General features: G+C 40.4%; 1 protein-coding gene across 1 annotated transcript in view; it reads left to right on the plus strand.

Moving 5' to 3' along the window:
* LOC132567625 (vitamin D3 hydroxylase-associated protein-like) overlaps window positions 1-19,423 on the plus strand; it is a 61,640-nt gene that overhangs the window by 26,008 nt on the left and 16,209 nt on the right. Inside the window, exons 10-11 of the mRNA XM_060233307.1 lie at window positions 3,317-3,414; window positions 6,010-6,109. Coding sequence (XP_060089290.1) covers window positions 3,317-3,414; window positions 6,010-6,109 — 198 coding nt within the window. The remainder of the gene's footprint in view (window positions 1-3,316; window positions 3,415-6,009; window positions 6,110-19,423) is intronic.

Here is a 19,423-nt window from a genome sequence, read left to right on the forward strand (position 1 = left end):
AGGGTTGCCAAGTCCAATTCAAGAAATATCTGGGGACTTTGGGGGTGGAGCCAGGAGACATTGGGGGCAGAGACAGGAACAAGGGTGTGAGAAGCATAATTGAACTCCAAGAGAATTCTGGCCATTACATTTAAAGGGACAGCACACCTTTTAAAATGTCTTCCTTCTATAGGAAATAATGAAGGATAGGGGCACCTTCTTTTGGGGCTCATAGAATTTGACCCCCTGGTCCAATCGTTTTGAAACTTGGGGGATACTTTGGGGAGAGGCACTAGATACTATACTGAAAATTTGGTGCATCTACCTCAAAAAACAGCTCCCCCAGAGCCCCCGAAACCTCCAGATCAATTCCCCATTATACCCTATGAGAATCAATCTTCACATAGGGAATAATGAAGTGCTCAGCAAACTCCCCCCCCCCCGTTTCTGGCGAGTCTGAAGCAGGGGATTGGCCTCTCTACTCACGAGTTGCTGCCAACTTCTTCACAGCAACACAGACACACCATCCCAAGAGGAAGCCTTTCAAGCAGAGACTGAAGCCTCCGGAGGTGCAAAGGCACATGGTCCTCTGGGGGCAGGGCTTCCCCCCACCAGCCAGCTGACTGGGGGCGGGAAGAGCCTGGGAAAGCGGAAGAACTCCCGCTGGGACCTGGGGATTGGCAAGCCTATTTTAAGGCCATCAGAAAGCAGTGGTGGTGTTAAATGTCTGATGGGCACTCCATTATACCCTATGGAGACCAGTTCCCATAAGATATAATGGAGAATCAATCTGGATATTTGGGGGGGTGGTTTGAAGTAGAGGCACCAATTTTTCTCCATACCATCTAGTGCCTCCCCTCAAAACATCCCATAAGTTTCAAAAAGACTGGACCAAGAGGCACAATTCTATGATCCCCAAATGAAGATGCCCCCATCCTCCATTATTTCCAATGAAGGGAAGGCATGTAAAAGGAGTGTGGTTCCTTTAAATGTGATTGCCAGAACTCCTTTTGGAGTTCAATCATTTTTGTCACAACCTTGCTCATGGCTCCCCCAAAGTCCCCAGATGTTTCCTAAGTCGGACCTGGCAACTCTAATGGTTATGCTGATATAGTGTGTATGTTAATTGCTGTCAAGTTGCTTCTGACTTATGACGACACTATGAATTAATGACCTCCAAAACATTCTATCATTGACAGCTTTGCTCAGGTCTTACAAACTGAGGGCCATGGCTTCCTTGATAGACTCAATCCATCTCATGTTGGGACTTCCTTTTTTCCTGCTGCCTTCAACTTTTCCTAGCATGATTGTCATTCCCAGTGACTCTTGGCTTCTCATAATTGTGATCAAGATATGACTGCTGCAGTTTGAGTCATTTTAGCTTATAGGGAGAGTTCAGATGCACTTATTTGTCTTTCTGGTAGTCCATGGAATCCATAACACTCTTCTCCAACACCATATTTCAAATGAATCAACTTTCTTCCTGTCAGCTTTCTTCAACTTTCACACCCATTCATAGTCATGGAAAATACTGCAATATGAATTATCTTGAACTTAGTTGCCAGCAACACATCCTTATACTGAAGGATCATTTCTGGCTCCTTCATGGCTGCCTTCCCCCCTCTCCTGATTTTTTGGTTGCAGTCTCCCTTTGATGATTGAGCCAAGGAATAGAAAATCTTGGATAATTTTAATTAATTTCTTCCTTGTCACCCTTAAAGTTTTGTGATTCCTCAGTAGTCATTAGTTTAGTCTTCTTTATATTCAGCTGTAATCCTGCTTCGGCACTTTCTGCTCTAAACGTTATCAGTAGTCATTTCAAATATTCGTTATTTTCTGCTAGTAATGTAGTGTCATCAGCATACTATTAACGTTCCTTCCACCAGTTTTTACTTCACCTTAATATAAATCTAATTCAGCTTTCATGTTCTGCATATAGATTGAAGAGCTAGGGAGTTAAAATGCATCCTTGTCTGATACCTTTACCAATTGAAAACCATTCTGTTTCTCTATATTCTGAGCTAATGGTAGCCTCTTCTCCAGAGTACAAACGCATTAAAACAGATGTTCTGATATGCCTGTTTCTTGTAAAACCATCCATAGCTTTTCATGATTCACACCGTCAAAAGCTTTGCTGTAATCTATGAAACACATTGATATAGTATTTTAATATTACGTTCATATTTATACAGTAGTGTCTTTAGGAGATTACCAGTTGATCAGTCAAAAATGTTCCTATTTGGATGAGGAATACTATGCAGTGGGGCCACCTTGGGGTTTCTACTTACTCAAGGGTTGTCTGGATATGCAGAAAAATATGACCTGGTAAATTAGCCAAAAGGAACAACTGAAGAAAAAGCACAACAATCAGATGTGAATGAAGATGCTATAGAAGGGGTAGAGTGTTGACAGAAGCTGAGTCAGTTAAAGGGAAATAGGAATGGGGATTCAGCCAGCTGAAGCACTGATAATTTAGAGAGGAGATTTTGAGGTATGGGATGGGATTTCTGACATCTCTTCCACATACAAACGCAGGTATTTCTTCACTGATCCCCAGCAAGTTTTTTTTTTTAATTTGCTTCCAGCTCTTGCTTTGAAGAGTTCATGGCAATGGAGTTCTGTGCAATAGACTCTTATTGGAGATAATGGAATGGTCAGGGTCACCCAGTGAGCTTTGAATCTGCACTACAGCAAGTGTTAGAGACAGGATTCCCATGAAGCCACTGCACTCCATTGGCTCTTTTGTCTGTCTGTTAACTCTTCTTTCAGTCCCTACCTTCCTCATTGTGCATGGTGCTGCTGCTTAAAAGGCAAGGGAAAGGAGAAAGGACCATATTTTCTTCTAGAAAAGGCAGGGTATCAACACCCCCAAAGCCTTTCTTTTTCCACTCTGCAAAACTACTTTTCACATTGCATATGCTTCCATGGGTTGTTCCGATAATCTGTTACCTTATTTTATGGAACTGCCAATTTCCCCCTACCCTGGCTTCCATTTTAAAAAAGCAAGCCTTTCTTGACAATGTAACCACATTGCTACGTTATTACACATGCACAACATTTTTTAAAAAAGAAAGCTCCATAATTGACAAAGTGCATGATGGGAGGCAGCATGGCCCCCTTTGGCAGTAAATGCCGAACACATAGGACAGGAAGCAGGGGGGACCCCCACAAAGATAAAGTCCTGCTGTGAAATGACTGCCACAGGGTTGGATCAGCAAATGGAAATTCAACTCGCTGGTAAAAAGAAGTAAGAAAATACTGTGGAAATGGACTCAGTCCAGTTTGGCAGTATTATGTCATGGTAGTATAATTTACTGAATATTACTTTTTTTTGCAGCTGGTTCCTTTCACTCCACTATCAGTGCCCTATGTCATGGATGAACTTTTTATCAAAGGTCTTTTTGCTGATGGAGGCTCAGCTCTGCTGTCCATGTTGTAAGTAACTGTTTTAACTCTTATTTGCTACATCTATATAATTGTTATTGTGAAATTGCTGCTGTAATCAGGCTTGAGCCCACTTGCAGGGAGAGTGGAATATAAATTAAAATAAAAAGTAAGGAGGAGTCTTAAGGGGTAACAAGAATCTTGGGTGAATAGACTTTTAAACAGACTCAGAATTAATAAAAATTGCTTGTTTATTAACATTACCGCTTTATGATAAAACAGGAAACATCAATCAAATTTGTTGATATATCTCCCCCTTGGTCAGCCCTTTGATATAGCAGGATGCAATGCATGCAAACTTTCTGGCTTTGTATGCCCAGACTTAAAATGCTGGCCAGGATTGTTTTTCTAAACATTAAAATTAATGTAAAAGATTTTTTTCTTGTCCTACACAACAATGTTTTAGTATTTAGGAGTTCATAATTAATTTTTATATAATTAATTTATTCTGATAAATGAAATAACTAAAATGGCAAGAATATAATTGTTACAAGGATTCAAACTGGAATTTTCCTTGAAGCAAGGAAATATCTAAATTTAAGTTTACTAATGGACACTAACTGTTGTAATCTTGAGTTAGACCTGGGCACCAAGTAATTTTTGTGTGCTGTAATGGATTTCAGTGGAGCCCATGCAAGTCAGTTGGCATTCCTGGCTCTCTCCCATTATAGCCAGTGATTCTTCAGACATCTCCCATTGTTCTCAGTAGGCATTCTTGTCATTCATTTTAGTACATCCTGCCCCATTGTCTATTTATTCAGCCACCCACAGAAAAACAAAAGGGCTGCCCTTACACACCCCGAGGAGAAACTGTGTCTTTCTGAGGCTTTTCTCCAAAGGTGATTTGCTGGAAGCACTCTGTGCTCCTCCCTTGCAAGGACCTGATTGGAAAGGAGAAATTCTATTGCACAAGGAATCAGTAGAATCAAGGAAGGACACAAGCACATGCTACCTGCTAGCACTGCAGTACCTGAAGTTAAAAACAACATAGATTTCTTTGGGGGAGGGTTGTTTTATTTCAGCAAGAATTCTGAATTCCTTATATGGTTGTATGAAACAGCAATTTTCATGTATATCTTCAGTTCAGTTTCGTTACACACACACACCCCTATTCCCAGGTCATACTTACAGGTAGTTAGGACTTTGGGCTAAGGATAAGCACCACTCAGGTCCAGCCCCACATTCAATTCTCTTTGGTTCTCTGGAATTGTTATTTTCCAGAGAAGCAGCTATGGAAAGGAAAATGGCTGTGGTTTTTTTTCCCATTTGTGGTCCAAGATTCATCTCTAACAACATTGCCATCTTAAGTGGAATTATACCCTTCTCAATTTGAAGTTAATGTGCTTAGATTAGAAGGGTGTAACTCTGTTTAGTTTGGCACTGCAGATCATTGACACAGTTCAAACATATGATGCCTAGGCATGTTGATGGAACATGTGGAGAATGGGCATGAGCATGTTGCCCCTCTCATGCGATTAGTGCCATGCTCATGAACTGACAATAGTCTGGGGGCAGGATGGGCACACTTATGCCAACTCCAGATGGCAGCGCATTCAGTCAGTGTGTAGAAGGTTGTGTGTAAAGGGTTCAAGGCTTATCATTATGGAAAAGGGTCTCCAAAATTCTGTGTCTCTAGTTGTCTCTGCACTCCCTTCAATACAGCTTGGAAATCAATCGTTTTCACTTTTGCAGGAAACTGTTGTTTTTTGTTCCATCCAAACCACAAACGTTTTCTCTTGCCTCCAATCCAGGATTGAACCATGGTTTTGTAACAAGAGGCCAATTTCTAGTTAGAGTCTAAGATTAATTTGGCTTGCAGTGAAAGCAGAAATGATTATTTTCTGAGTTTTTTGCCTTAACAAAAGGAAGTGGAAATAAAGGGAGGAATACTCATCTCCATAATGATGGTTTGTCAAAACATGTGAATAATGCTACTGTCTCTCAACCTTTGTTCCTTTGCAGTAAAATGTGAATTATTATAACAGTTCTAGAAAGCTGTTGTCAGAATAGGTGAGTTTGCAAATCTGAAACAAAAGAGTATGAGATCAAGAATGCAAACCATAGGAAGGTTTTTTTTTTTTTAAATAATATCAGAATCCAAAGTCCGTAAATGTGTTCTGATCTTACATGAGGCTGAATGTAGAAGAATAAAGATTAGGGCTTGATATTTTGTAGCTGACTTCAGATGTTTACTAGGCAGTGACAGGTTTCATGTGAACAAGTGGTGAAAGTGCCCACGCCTCTTTAAAGTAATCCATGGAGACCCATTCAAGTGATTCCTCCCCCATTCTTTTGACAGAGAAAAGTTTATGTAGATTAAGTTGTTACATATATGGGATTTCAGATGCAACACCTGCTTGTTTGAGGTGCATGGTGGATAAGAAGGGCATCTGTACTACTTTTTCATTCCTCAGTGCTTATCACTGTCATACAGTGAATATCTAAACTGGGCAGAATCGATAAGATGTTGTGTTTGTTATAATGCTGTGCCTTTTAGCATAGAAAACATCCTTGGTTAGTCTAGTGAATAATAAGATTTTGCTGTATACAAAACAACCTTCTTGCCTTCTCTCTTTGGCTTTACAGTGGAAAAGATATAATAGATCCAAGCTTGAAACCCCAAGTTAATTTCCTGAGAATCCCAAATTTGGTGAAGAAAAGTTTGGCCAAAATTATCAAACCATGGGTGAGTTTGTGTCCTTTTAGGATTACACTGTGACAGGCTGTTTCTATCAATGTGAGGGGACCCATACAGCCTCCTAAGATTTTGTGGGAACCAGGTTTACTTTAAACTATAAATCTTCCCATCAGATACCAGGTGTTCTAAAGGTAGCAAGTGTCTAGGTTTTGGGTTTGCTGCTGTGAGGTAACTTTTGTGGTAGAATATGCAGGTCAGAAATTATATATTAACAAAGAAGATTTATTTATGTACAAGCAGGTTTCAAGGAACAGATCAGTAGCATAGGACTCCAGATAGACAAAAGAAAAACCTGGCTGAGGAACTAGGGTTGCCAATCCCCAGGTGGGAGCAAGGGATCCCCCAGATTGGAGGCCTTCCCCAAGCTTCAAGGTCATCAGAAAGCAAGGGGAGGGGAGGAAAATGTCTGCTGGGAACTCCATTATTCCTTATAGAGACTTGTTCCCATAGGAAATAATGGAGAATTGGTCCGCGGGTATTTGGGGCTCTGAGGGGGCTGTTTTTAAGGTAGAGGCACCAAATTTTCAGTGTAGCATCCAGTGCCACTCCCCAAAATGCTCCCCACATTTCAAAAAGATTGGACCAGGGTTTCTGTGAACCCCAAAAGAAGGTGCCCCTATCCTTCATTGTTTCCTAAGAAAGGAAGGCATTTAAAAGGTGTGTGGTTCCTTTAAATGTGATGTCCAGAACTTCCTTTGGAGTTCAATTATGCGTGTCACAACCTTGCTCCTGGCTCCACCCCCAATGTCTCCTGGCTCCACCCCAAAGTCCCCAGATATTTCTTGAATTGGAGTTGGCAACCCTATGAAGCACATTAATTTTGAGAATAGCTTCAATTTTCTCTAATACTTTCAAACAAACAGACTTTTACCAATTAGCCACTAGGTTGGATCCTAACATACACACAGGATTCCACCCACACCAGCCTGCTTTTCTCAAGAGTCAGACTAAATGGCACAAGGTCTGCTCATTGCCAGAGACAGGTCTAACAATTGGTTACTCTGTTCTCCATCAGCAGTAGATCCAAACCACTCTGCCACACTACCAAGCAGAGCTACCCTTCACTCTCTCTGCTGTTTTTCTGAGCCAGACCTGCACTCTCAATGCTGTCTCCCTGAGGCAGAACTGAACTCAAAACTCCTTCTGTGTTTTCCCTCCAACATTCTACCTTCCTTCTCAAAGGTGATTGGTAGGCTCAAGTGAGCGATGTCTTCCCTGTCAGTCCATCACATACACTACTAATCTTGATTTCTTCTCCATCATTAATAGTTGTTTTTGGAAGAATGATTATCTTAGAAAATAGTATATAGGGAAATCAACCTTTGCTTACATATGAATAAGGGTGATCAGGTAGACATTACATACAGGGATTTACAAAAGACTTTTAACAAAGCACCTAATGAAAGTTTCTTGAGTAAGCTTAGCAGTCATGGGATAAGAGGACAGGGCTTCTTATGAATAAAAAAAATGTTAAATAGGAAGTAGAGTGTAGGAATAAATGGACAGTTCTTAAAATGGAAGGAAGTGAATAGCAGGATCTTACAAGGATTGGTATTAGGATTTCAGTGTTGTTAATTATAAGGAGATGCACAGTGGAACAAAAAAAAGATCTAAAGTTTAAATATGTGCTGCTGGGATTTGAACTGACCGAGACTAATATTGAAAAACATCTTGGGGTTATGACCCCAATTGTACTTTGCTACTTATTTTTAATGAAGTATTGTAAATTTATTTATGCTGTAACCTGCCCTAAGTCTGCCTTGGCAAGATGGGCAGGATAGAATAATAAAATCATAGAGTTGGAAGGGACCTCTGGGTTCATCTAGTCCAACCCCCTGCACAATGCAGGAAACTCACAAATACCTCCCCCTAAATTCACAGGATCTTCATTGCTGTCAGATGGCCATCTAGCCTCTGTTTAAAAACCTCCAAGGAAGGACTTCTGGGGGAAGAAAATGTCGAGCTGAGCTGCTTCCCATAACGGGAGCAGGCTGGAGCTTCTGTTCGGGGTAGTGGAAGGCAAATTAATGCCTACTGCCTACTTTTCTCAGTTAGAGATTAGTCCAAGATATGCACATTAAAGTTTGAGGAGATTTATCTTGGCTAAAAGGGAGTCCCGGGGGTGGGGGGCTCCTTTGAGGTTTTGAAGGGTCTTCAGAGAAGAGTTGCATTTTCATCATCTGCAGAAGTTCTCAGAGTCATTTATTTGACATAAGCTTGACAGAATCCTAACCTTCTTGTACTTTGCTAAACATCTAAAGCTACACAAGACCAGTGTGAATCTGGATAACCGGTAGAGAAGGTACAGATGATTATCTTTAATTCCGGGACTATTTACAGTTAAACAGAATAAACTCAGGTGGGAAATGGAAATCTAGTAAGCTTGGAAGAAGAAGGGAGGAAGAGTTGAAATTTGGACTTGGTAAATTTAAAGGACAGTGCTAGAAACTGGAAAGGAATTTATTGTTTGGTCTACTTGCGGTTTTGAAAAAAGAGCACCATTGTCACAGACTTGCAGCATATGCAATCAACACAGGAAGTACATCAAGCATTCTGAGATCTCCTTACCAGTGGAAACGAGATTTGGTGGCAAGTAAAGCAGGAAGCAGAGGAGGAAAAGCCTGCTGTAGGATTATAACACCATTGAGAAACATCGGCAGCCATTGCTTGGAGGTCAAAACCAAAATAATGTTTTTAAAGTGTTCGGGACATTAAAAATTGTTGGAATTAATTGAGATGATAAGAAGAGGATAAATACTATTGGACATATTGTTTGTAATGGACTTTAGAAACCTGTAAAAGGAAAAGGGAAAAAAGTTGCAGAGAGCAGTAAAAAGTCGCGATCGCCATTTTGAAGGATTTAAAAACTTTAAAAATTAATATTTTGGTCTGGGAAGCTCTGAGGACAGCAAAATTAGGCTTGTTGTAAAAAGCAAGCTCTAATCTTTTGAACAGGATAGTTAAATTTCAAATTGGTGAGATAAAAATTTTCTTTGTTTTTAAATGTCAGAACACAAGCAAGGCCATACAAGGTCAACTTCATTGGAGAAAATGCAGGACCAATTAGAGGCAATAGAGGCTAGAATTATGAAAGGTATGAAAGAGATGATAACTGCATCAAAAAAAGAAATTATAGAAGAGATTTAAAAAGATATGGAAGATCTCAGGAAGGAGACAGAGGAAACATCTAAAAAGTGCAGGAGGTAGAAGGGAGAATGAAAATACACGACTCCACCTTGTTGAAAATACAAGAAAAAGTGACAATCCATGACTGCAAATTGATGGAGACTCAGATATGTCTGAGAGGAGTACCTGAAAAGGAAGATGGTGACTTGAAAGAGTATATAATAAAAATAATTGCAGAATTTTTAGAGGATGATCCTGAAGAGACTAAAAATATGTATGACTATATGTATAGAGTGAACTCACTCTATGCCAAGAAAAATAATCTACCAAGAGATGTTGTTATAAGATATATGACAAAAGAAATGGTGGGAAAGATTGTGAGTAAAAACTTTGAAAAGACATCGATAGTGGGAGGCAGCAGAGTAAGAATCATGAAGTAGTTGCCAAGGCAAGTGATAAATGATAGAAGAACATATGAAAAACTGACAGAAAAACTACGGGACAATGAAATGAGATTTAGGTGGATAATACCTGAAGGTTTGAGCTTTGAACTTCAGGAAAAAAGAATCACAATCACAAGTGCACAGGAATTGCATAGTTTTTATGACGAACATAAAGAATTTGCATCATGATGGATTACAAATTATTGTCTTGGAATGTAAATGGACTAAATTCACCACAAAAAAGAAGGGCAACATTTCATTGGATTAAAAAACAAAATTGTAATATAGTTTGTTTACAAGAAGAGCATATTAAACAAAAAGATTATAAATTTTTATGGAATAAACAATTGGGGTTAGAATTTTTTTCATTGGCTGAACAGAAGAAAAGGGGAGTGATTTTTTTATATCAAACAAGAATTGGAGCCAAAATTAGTGTCCAAAGACAAAGATGGAAGATTTGTAGCAGTAGAAATAATATTAAATGCAAAGAAAACATTGTTATTGGGATTGTATGCGCCTAATGGTGCAAAGGATGTTTTTTTTTAAAGTCATTACGCAACGATTTGATGAACTGACGTATGACCAAGTTTTGATAATGGGAGATTTTAATGGAACAATTAAGAACTCTTTGGATAGATCTTGGGGGGGGGGGGGAATAATAACAAAGAAGGAAAATTGCCAAAGTCCTTTTTTGAACTGGTTAAACAAGAAAATTTGGAGGATATATGGAGGAAATGTAACCCTGAGGTGCGGGATTATATCTTTTTTCAGCAAGACATAAAACTTTTTCAAGAATTGACATGTTGTGGGGCACTAAAGATTTAGGTCTTATAACAAGGAAAATAGAGATTTTACCCAAAATTGGGGCTGATCATAACCCAATAATGTGGATTACAAAATTGTCTAAGAAGTTGAGAAGATGGAGATTGAATGAAGATTTACTACAGAATAAAGAAACAGTGACATACCTAGAAAATGAAACTAAAGCTTTCTTTCAAGTGAATGATAAAGAGGATATGGAATTTCAGATGGTCTGGGATGCCTACAAAGCAGTAATGAGAGGATTATTGATTACCTTGAATAATAAAGATGAGAGCAAAAGAAAAACAGCTATTGGACATTCAGAATGAAATAAAGAAAAAAGAAGGGGAGTTGAGGAAAAGGCCAGGGAAAAAGAAAATTATAAGGGAAATTACAATATTACAAATGCAAATGAGACATTTGTTAAATAAAGAATTGGAATGGAATTTGAAAAGACTGCAGCAGAAATCTTTTGAGGGAGCAAATAAACCTGGAAAGTATTTGGCTTGGCAACTGAAGAAAAAAAGAGAAAATAAAATTATTAATAAAATTGTGGTAGATGGCAAAGAGGTGGTTAGTCAGGAGGGAATAAAAAGAGAATTTTTTTAGTATTACGCCAAGTTGTTTAAAGTTGTTAAATTAAAGAAAGAAAAGATGGATGAGTATTTACAAAAGATAAAAATAGAACCCTTAACAGAAAACATGCGAAAAGTTTTGAATGATCCAATTGAAAAAATTGAAATTGAGGCTGCAATTAAGGCAATGAAAAATGGAAAGGCACCTGGGTCTTTTAAAGATAAGTTAACATCGAAATTGCAGAAGTTGATGAACATGGTAAGAGTAAAAGGGAAAATACCAAACACATGGAAGGAAGCTGTTATTTCGTTGATACCAAAGGAAGATAGAGATGTCACAAATGTAAAAAATTATAGACCAATTTTGTTATTAAATAATGACTATAAAATATATACAAGAATCTTGGCAGAATGGCTTAAACAACATTTGATAAATTTTATAAAGGAGGATCAAGCAAGGTTTCTTCCCAAAAGGCAAATAAGAGATAATATCAGAACTGTTGAAATATTGTAGAATATCATGAAAGACATCCAGAAAAGGAAGTAGCATTATTATTTGCGGATGCAGAGAAAGCATTTGACAATTTAAACTGGGACTTTATGTTTTCAGTAATGGAGAAGATGGAGATGGGAGAAAGCTTTATTAGAATGATAAAAGCAATATACACTGAACAACGTGCAAGGCTATGTATAAACGCAGATCTTACAGAAGATATGATAATTAGCAAAGGCACAAGACAAGGTTGTCCGCTTTCCCCATTGTTGTTTATAATGACTCTTGAAATATTACTGATGCAGATTCAAGAAGACAAAGAAATAGAAGGATTAAAAATAAAAGGATTTACTTACAAATATAGAGCATTTGCAGATGATATAATGTTTATAAATGAAAAACCCATACAAGTTACACCCTTGTTGTTAGCTAAAATACAATAATATAGGGAGTTGGCAAGACTTTGTATTAATAAAGAAAAATCAAAATTTCTATGCAAAATATGCAATTAAATAAACAACAAGAATTACAGAGATTAACGGGCTGTGAAGTTACCTCCAAGGTAAAATATTTGGGTGTTGAGATAACAATGAAGAATATTGATCTATTCAAAAACAATTATGAGAAGCTATGGTGTAAAATGGATGAAGATATGTTAAAATGGAACAAACTTAATTTGTCATTGCTGGGTAGAATTGCTGCAATTAAAATGAATATTCTACCAAGAATAATGTATTTGTTTCAAACTATTCCCATTGTAAAAGAAAGTAAACAATTTGATAAATGGCGAAGGAAAATCTCAGAATTTGTGTGGGCTGGGAAGAAACCAAGGATTAAAACGAAAGTTTTAACAGATGCAAAAGAGAGAGGTGGATTTCAACTACCGAATTTAAAATTATATCAGGAAGCAGTTTGTTTGGTGTGGATAAAAGAATGGATAACGCTATTAAACAAAAAGCTCTTAATGTTGGAAGGTCACGGAAATAAATTTGGCTGGCACGCATATTTGTATTATGGAAAAAAGAAGATGGACGGTTTTTTTTCTCACCATTATATAAGAAATAACGTTAAATACATGGATGAAGTACAAGAAATATGGGTATGAGAGAAAACCGTTATGGATAGTGCCGGCTGAAGTAATAAAAATAACAGCTGAAATAGGTGAAGAAAAGTGGTTGTCATATAATCAGTTATTAAAAATACAAAGTGGCAAAGTAGAATTGAAAACTGCTGAAGAGTTGAACAATAAATATGATTGGTTCCAAATGCAACAAATAAAGAGCTTGGTGGATAATGATATCAAAACTGCAGGGATAAGAAAAGAACAAACAGAAATGGAAATAGTTCTGCTTGGAGATAATGAAAAATTAACTTCAAAATATATAAATTACTGTTAAAATGGTCTATGGAAGATGAAGTAGTGAAATCTCAAATGATTAAGTGGGCAATTAATGTAAATAAAGAAATACATATGGAAACTTGGGAACACTTGTGGAAAAATTCTATGAAGCTTTCGATGTGTCATAGTATTAAAGAGAACTGTTTTAAAATGATGTACAGATGGTATATGACTCCTAAAAAATTGGTAAAGATGAATAACAAGATGCCAGATAGATGTTGGAAATGTAAAAAACATGAAGGTTCTTTCTACCATATGTGGTGGACTTGTGAAAGGGCAAAAAAATATTGGCAGATGATTCAGCAAGAAATTACTAAGATTTTGGGATATGAATTTAAGAAAGTTGCAGAGACTTTTCTGTTGGGATTACAAATGGAAAAATTTCCAAAAGAAGATAGAATTGTAATTTGGTACTTGCTTTCAGCTGCTAGGACATTATATGCGCAGTTGTGGAAGCAAGAAAACATACCAGAGAAATGGGATTGGATTATAAAAGTTATGACATGGAGTGAAATGGACAAATTAACAAGAACATTAGGAAACTATGATTTAGAAGTTTTTAAGATGGAATGGAAAAAGTTTAGAAAATATGTAGAAAAAGAGTGGAAAATAAAAGGACATTGGACAATTTTTGATAATGATTAAGTTTTAGAAGAAGAATATAAGTTTTTGTTTTAATAGTAAGGGTCCCTTTAAATATTAGCATTTTAAGTAAATAACACTGGCGGGGGTCAAGTAACGGGGAGAGGGGTGGGTAGAAAGTAATATATGGGGTAGATAAAAGAAGTTATTAAGATTTAAGAAATAATATGTTACCATATGTTACTAATAAAATCGTTTTAAAACCAAAAACCTCCAAGGAAGGAGAGCCCACCACCTCCTGAGGAAACTTGTTCCACTGAGGAACTGCTCTAACGGTCAGGAAGTTCTTCCTAATGTTGAGCTGGAAACTCTTTCATTTTAATTTCAACACATTGGTTCTGGTCCTACCTTCTGGGCTACAGAAAACAATTCCACACCATCCTCTATATGAAAGCCCTTCAAGTACTTGAAGATGGTAATCATATCACCTCTCAGTTGCCTCCTCTCCAGGTTAAACATGCCCAGCTCCTTCAACCTTTCTTCATAGGACTTGGTCACCAGACCTCTCACCATCTTTGTCACCCTCCTCTGGATCCATTCCAGCTCGTCTATATCCTTCTTAAAATGTAGTGCCCAAAACTGAACACAATACTCCAGGTGAGGTCTTACCAGAGCAGAGTAAAGCGATACCATCACTTCACGTGATCTGGACACTATACTTCTGTTGATACAGTCCAAAATTGCATTTGCCTTTTTAACCACCACATCACACTGTTGACTCATGTTCAGCATATGGTCCACTAAGACCCCGAGATACTTTTCGCACATACTATTGCTAAGACAAGTCTCCTCCATCCTATAACCATGCATTGGATTTTTCCTACCTAAATGCAGAACTTTACATTTATCCCTGTTAAAATTCATTTTATTGGTTTCAGCCCAGTTTCCCAGCCTGTCAAGATCATCCTGGATCCTGTTTCTGTCTTCTACTGTATTTGGAATCCCTCCCAGTTCAGTATCATCTGCAAATTTAATAAACATTCCCTCTATTCCTTCATCCAAATCATTGATAAAGATGTTGAACAAAACAGGTCCCAGGACAGATCCTTGAGGCACTCCACTTGTCATTCCTCTCCAAGAGGGTGAGGAGCCATTCACAAGCATTCTTTGGGTGTGATCTGTCAACCAGTTACAGATCCACCTAACAGTAACAGGATCCAAAACACATTTTACCAACTTGCCAACAAGGATAGTCTGTGGAACCTTATCAAAAGCCTTACTGAAATCAAGATAAACTATGTCTACAGCATTCCCCTGATCCAGCAAGGTAGTCACTTTCTCAAAAAAAAAGAGATCAGGTTAGTCTGACATGACTTGTTCTTGAGAAACCCATTCTGGCTCTTAGTAATCACAGTCATCTTTTCTAAATGTTCCAGAACTGACTGATGATTTGTTATAAAACTTTTCCAAGTATAGACGTCAAGCTGACGCGTTGCTAGTTACCCGTATCCTCCTTTTCCCCCTTCTTGAAGATGGGGACAACATTTGCCCACCTCCAATCTTCTGGCACGTCTCCTGTTCTTCAAGAATTCTCAAAAATAATAGTCAGAGGCTCAGAAATTACATCAGCAAGCTCTTTGGATGCATCCACAACCCTTGGATGCAGTTCATCTGGCCCTGAGAACTTAGTTTCATTTAAAGAAACTAGGTGTTTATTAGGGATGGGCACAGACCCGAACACTGAACAATATTTGGCCCGGACTTTACCTTGTTCAAGGTTCGGACAGTTTGGTTCAAAAGTCACATGTTTGGATCAGGAAGTCTCTGAGCTTTCTGCCTGGTTCAGAACCTCTTGTGCACTCTTGGCAAAGAAACTCCACTCATGGAGTTTCACGCTGAAAAGTGGATATTTCCAGCCACCAAGGGACCAATAGTGACAGTCTGAAGCTGACAGGCAAGTCTGATTTCCAATGACAGGCATCGATCTGACTTCCTCAGGATGGGGGAGGGATGTATATAATCACTGGAGGCGCATTCCTGTCCTCTGTTTGCATGTTTTTTGCAAGTCTTGTTCTACTTGTGCGTGAAAGAATATCTTTTGGTGGACTGAGGGGGTGGAATTACTGGGGTGGGTGGAGAAACCTGTTTAGTCTCTTGGCCTCTATACAAACTGTCAGAGTAAAAGCATCACCTCTCTCTTTTTTCTCCTTTCCTTGCATTCAGAGCTACATTCTCCCCCCCCCTTTTTTTTCTTTGCTGTGAGGAGTGGGAAACATGGATAGATTTTTTTCTTTTAAAACATGTTTTTTATTTGATTTGGGGGTGGACTGTTCATTTTTGTGGGTTCTGAAAATTGCCCTTTCTCTGCATCCACATTTGTTCTGTCCCAGTTGCCAGGCTTGGTTGTCCCTGTCACCTTCCCAGGTAGGATGGAAGGCTTGGCCCCAATCAGTTATCATGTTGCCAGGGTTGGCTGTGGGGTCCCCTTTCTGCTCCTCCAAAAAGCACCCTGTTTCTTCCTGCGTTGCTTGAGTCTCTGCCTGGGGGTATCCTCTCTCCTCTTCCACTCAGGCACCCAAACTACCTACAGATTTCAGGGGGGCTTGGCTAACTGCCCTCTTCCCTGACTGTGGGGTACCTTTTCTGCTCCTTCAAAAAGCATTCTTTCTCCTCTGCCACATACTCCCACACATTCCGTTAGCTAGCCTACCAGTGCCCCCTCCCACAGCTGTGCAGTGAGTCCCAGTTGCCAGGCTTGGTTATCCCTGTCACCTTCCCAGGTAGGATGGAAGGCTTGGCCCCAATCAGTTATCATGTTGCCAGGGCTGGGTGGCTGGTTCCAGGAAGGCACAGCCACCTGCAGCCATGTGGGTGGTCCCTGGGGAGATACTCTGGGAGTCTGATGCCTGTAGCTTAACCAGGTCCACACTGTAGTGTCTCAAAATGGCGCAGAACAACTCCCCCAAAAACAGTTTCCTGGAGACATCTTGCTTGGTGGTCTGCTACTTGGATTCCCCCAAATCTGGCATGCATGTAACATGTGGGCCATGTGGAGGGTCACCCCAGGGAGGAATTGTGTGCATTGAAGGCCTCTAGCTCACCCAGGTCAGTTTTTGTCACTCCTGAGCCAGCAGAGGTGACATCCCTTTGAAAAGTATTGCACTGAATGACCTTTTTTAGGGTCTGTAACTCAGCCCCCCGAGGTCCAATGTGGACCAAACTTGGTGGGTACATTGAAGAGAGTGATCTGGAGACAACCTGCCATTTTGGAGCCTTGAAGCCCTGTGTGGGGCTTTTTAAAAACCAGACCAGTTCATGAATTGGTTCACGAACCAAGCTGTGGTTTGGTTTGCGAACTGGTCTGGGAACCGGTCCAGTTCTGTTTGTGAACTGAACCAGCATTTTCTGGTCTGTGCCCATCCCTAGTGTTTATGTACTACCCCTATGCTGATCCTAGGTTGCTTGCAACTCCATACCCTCATTATATGTTCTGTTTTTGCCATGTTGAGCACTATTTCCCTCAGAAGAGCAGACTAAGGAAAAGTAGGAATCGAGCAGTTCTGCCCTCTCTTCATTACCTGTTACAATTTCACCTTCCTGCCCTCACAATGGGCCTACCATGTCCTTGCTCTTTTTCTTTCTCTGAACATAAGAAAAGAACCACTTTTTGGGGTGGGGGGTGGGGTTAGCATCTTTGCCAACCTAAGCTCATACTGAGCTTTAGCTTTCCTAACTTTTTTTCTACAAGCACTGGTGATTTGTTTATATTCATCCTTGGTTATAAGGCCCTCCTTCCAATTCCAGAAATAAATCCCAGAAATAAATAAATAATCAATCAATCAAAGGATTGAAGCACTTTTCATTTGAAGAAAGGCTGAAGACTCTGGGACTTTTCAGTTTAGAAAAAAGAGGGGGGGATGTTAGAGCTTTTTAAAATTAAGCATGGGATATAAAAAGTGGACAGAGGAAGCTTTTTCATCCTCTCCATAATATTACCTGAGCAATAGATACAGAACTGACCAAAAGTAATACTTCTTACTCAACAAGTAATTAAATTATAGAATTCACTGCCAGAAGAGGTAGTAAAGGCCCCAAGCACATATATTTTTAAAAGGGAAACTAGATAGATTCATGGAAGAGAGTTCCACCATAGCCATGGTGACTAAAGGGGAGAAGTCAGGAAGCAATATCAGGAGATGATTTTTGCCTCTGCATCCTGTGTTGTGTACTGGACTCGTGAAGACTGAGGAATTCCTGCCTGGCTCATTGGAGCCAAACAAATGGAGCTTGGGGGAATCAGGAACAATGGGCAGCAGGATTCAAATCTCCGCTGCCCTGCACCAATCAGAGACCCCCAGCTGGTTTGAATGACCCAATAACATGCTTGCGCGGGAACCCAGTGTTGTATATAGTTGGCCCCATTGGCTCAGTTCTCCAGTCTTTTTAATGCAGCCATCTACCATGCTGTATCTAATAAAAAGCTTGTTATCACTACCACCTCACCTCATCAGTGCATAGAACCCATTATATTATAGTGGTGACAAAAGTGGGATCCTGGTAGACGAGCCCAGCACCAACAGCACACCATGCCTCACTGCAGCTGCATCAAGCTCTGCGCATTGCATCGCCATCACTGAGAACGATTGCCATGCCAGGATTTGAAAATGAGCACTCCAATGTCCAGCACCACCGCCCAACCGATGTAGAGGCCCAACATGGTCACCATGCCCGGGCCGCACGGGTACCTTCCAGAGTTCAATCTTGCTCATCCAGAGCAGTGGGAGACCTGGGAGAAGAGGCTGAACTACTTCATCCGTTACCACAAGATCATGGATGAAAAGCAACAGAGGCATCTCCTGCTCAGCATCTGCAGCATGGACACGCTAGAACTGGCTGAGAGCCTCATCTTGCCCACAACGCTGGAAGAGGCCGCATACAAGATCGTTGTAGAGAAGCTGATCCACCACTTCTCACCCCGGCTGTCTTGCATGACCTAACGCATTGAGTTCCACAAGCAGAACCAGAGGCCCAGTGAGACCGTTGCCATCTTCCTCGGCGAGTTCCACCACCTTGCCCGCGAGCGCGTCTTCTCCAACCTCGAAGAGGCCCTGCTTCGTAACCAGCCTCTGGGAAGAAAAAATGCAGTGGAAACTGGCGATCCACAAGACCCTCACCCTGGCGGACGCCTTGAGTGAAGTCACCACCTATGAGAAATCACACAAGGAGTGACACACAACTGGGACGCACCAGGTTGCTGCTGTTTCCGCCCCCAAAGATCCTGGGGAAGACGACATGCTCAAGCTGCACCAGGCACCTCCAAAGTGTCCACCACCATGTACAACCAAAACTGCACCCGCCCAAACATGCGCCAGCTGTGGGGAGCCCCACAAGCGCCGCTCCTGCAGATTCCATGATGCCATCTGCCAAAAGTGTGGAAGGACTGGACATCTGGCCAAGGTTTGCTGATCCAAGCAGGACCACCAGGCTTAGGGAGGGACCCAGAAGAGACAAAATGGCTGCCACCATGAGGTCACTGTTGTGGAGGACCTACATGCCCTCACAGCTTCAACGGGCCAGATATGCCAATTGTCCATGCCCTCCCCTGAAAAATTTAAAACCACGGTCTTCATAGAGGGTGCTCCATGCAAAATGGAGGTGGACTCTGCTGCTGCCCATACCATCATTTCAGCCCAGACCCTCAGACAACTGTGCCCAAGATGGAGACCTCAGTTACACCCATCCCCAGTCATCGTGTGGAATTTCCAGAAGGAGGACTACAACACACCATCAGCCACTTCGACCCCCTCGGGCCCTGAACCAGCAGCAGCATCTGCCGATCCAACCCCCTCAGTCACTGAATCGACTGGTGTGAAGAGTGTTTGA

This window comes from Heteronotia binoei, chromosome 2 (genome assembly GCF_032191835.1).
Source record: "Heteronotia binoei isolate CCM8104 ecotype False Entrance Well chromosome 2, APGP_CSIRO_Hbin_v1, whole genome shotgun sequence".
Taxonomy (NCBI): domain Eukaryota; kingdom Metazoa; phylum Chordata; class Lepidosauria; order Squamata; family Gekkonidae; genus Heteronotia; species Heteronotia binoei.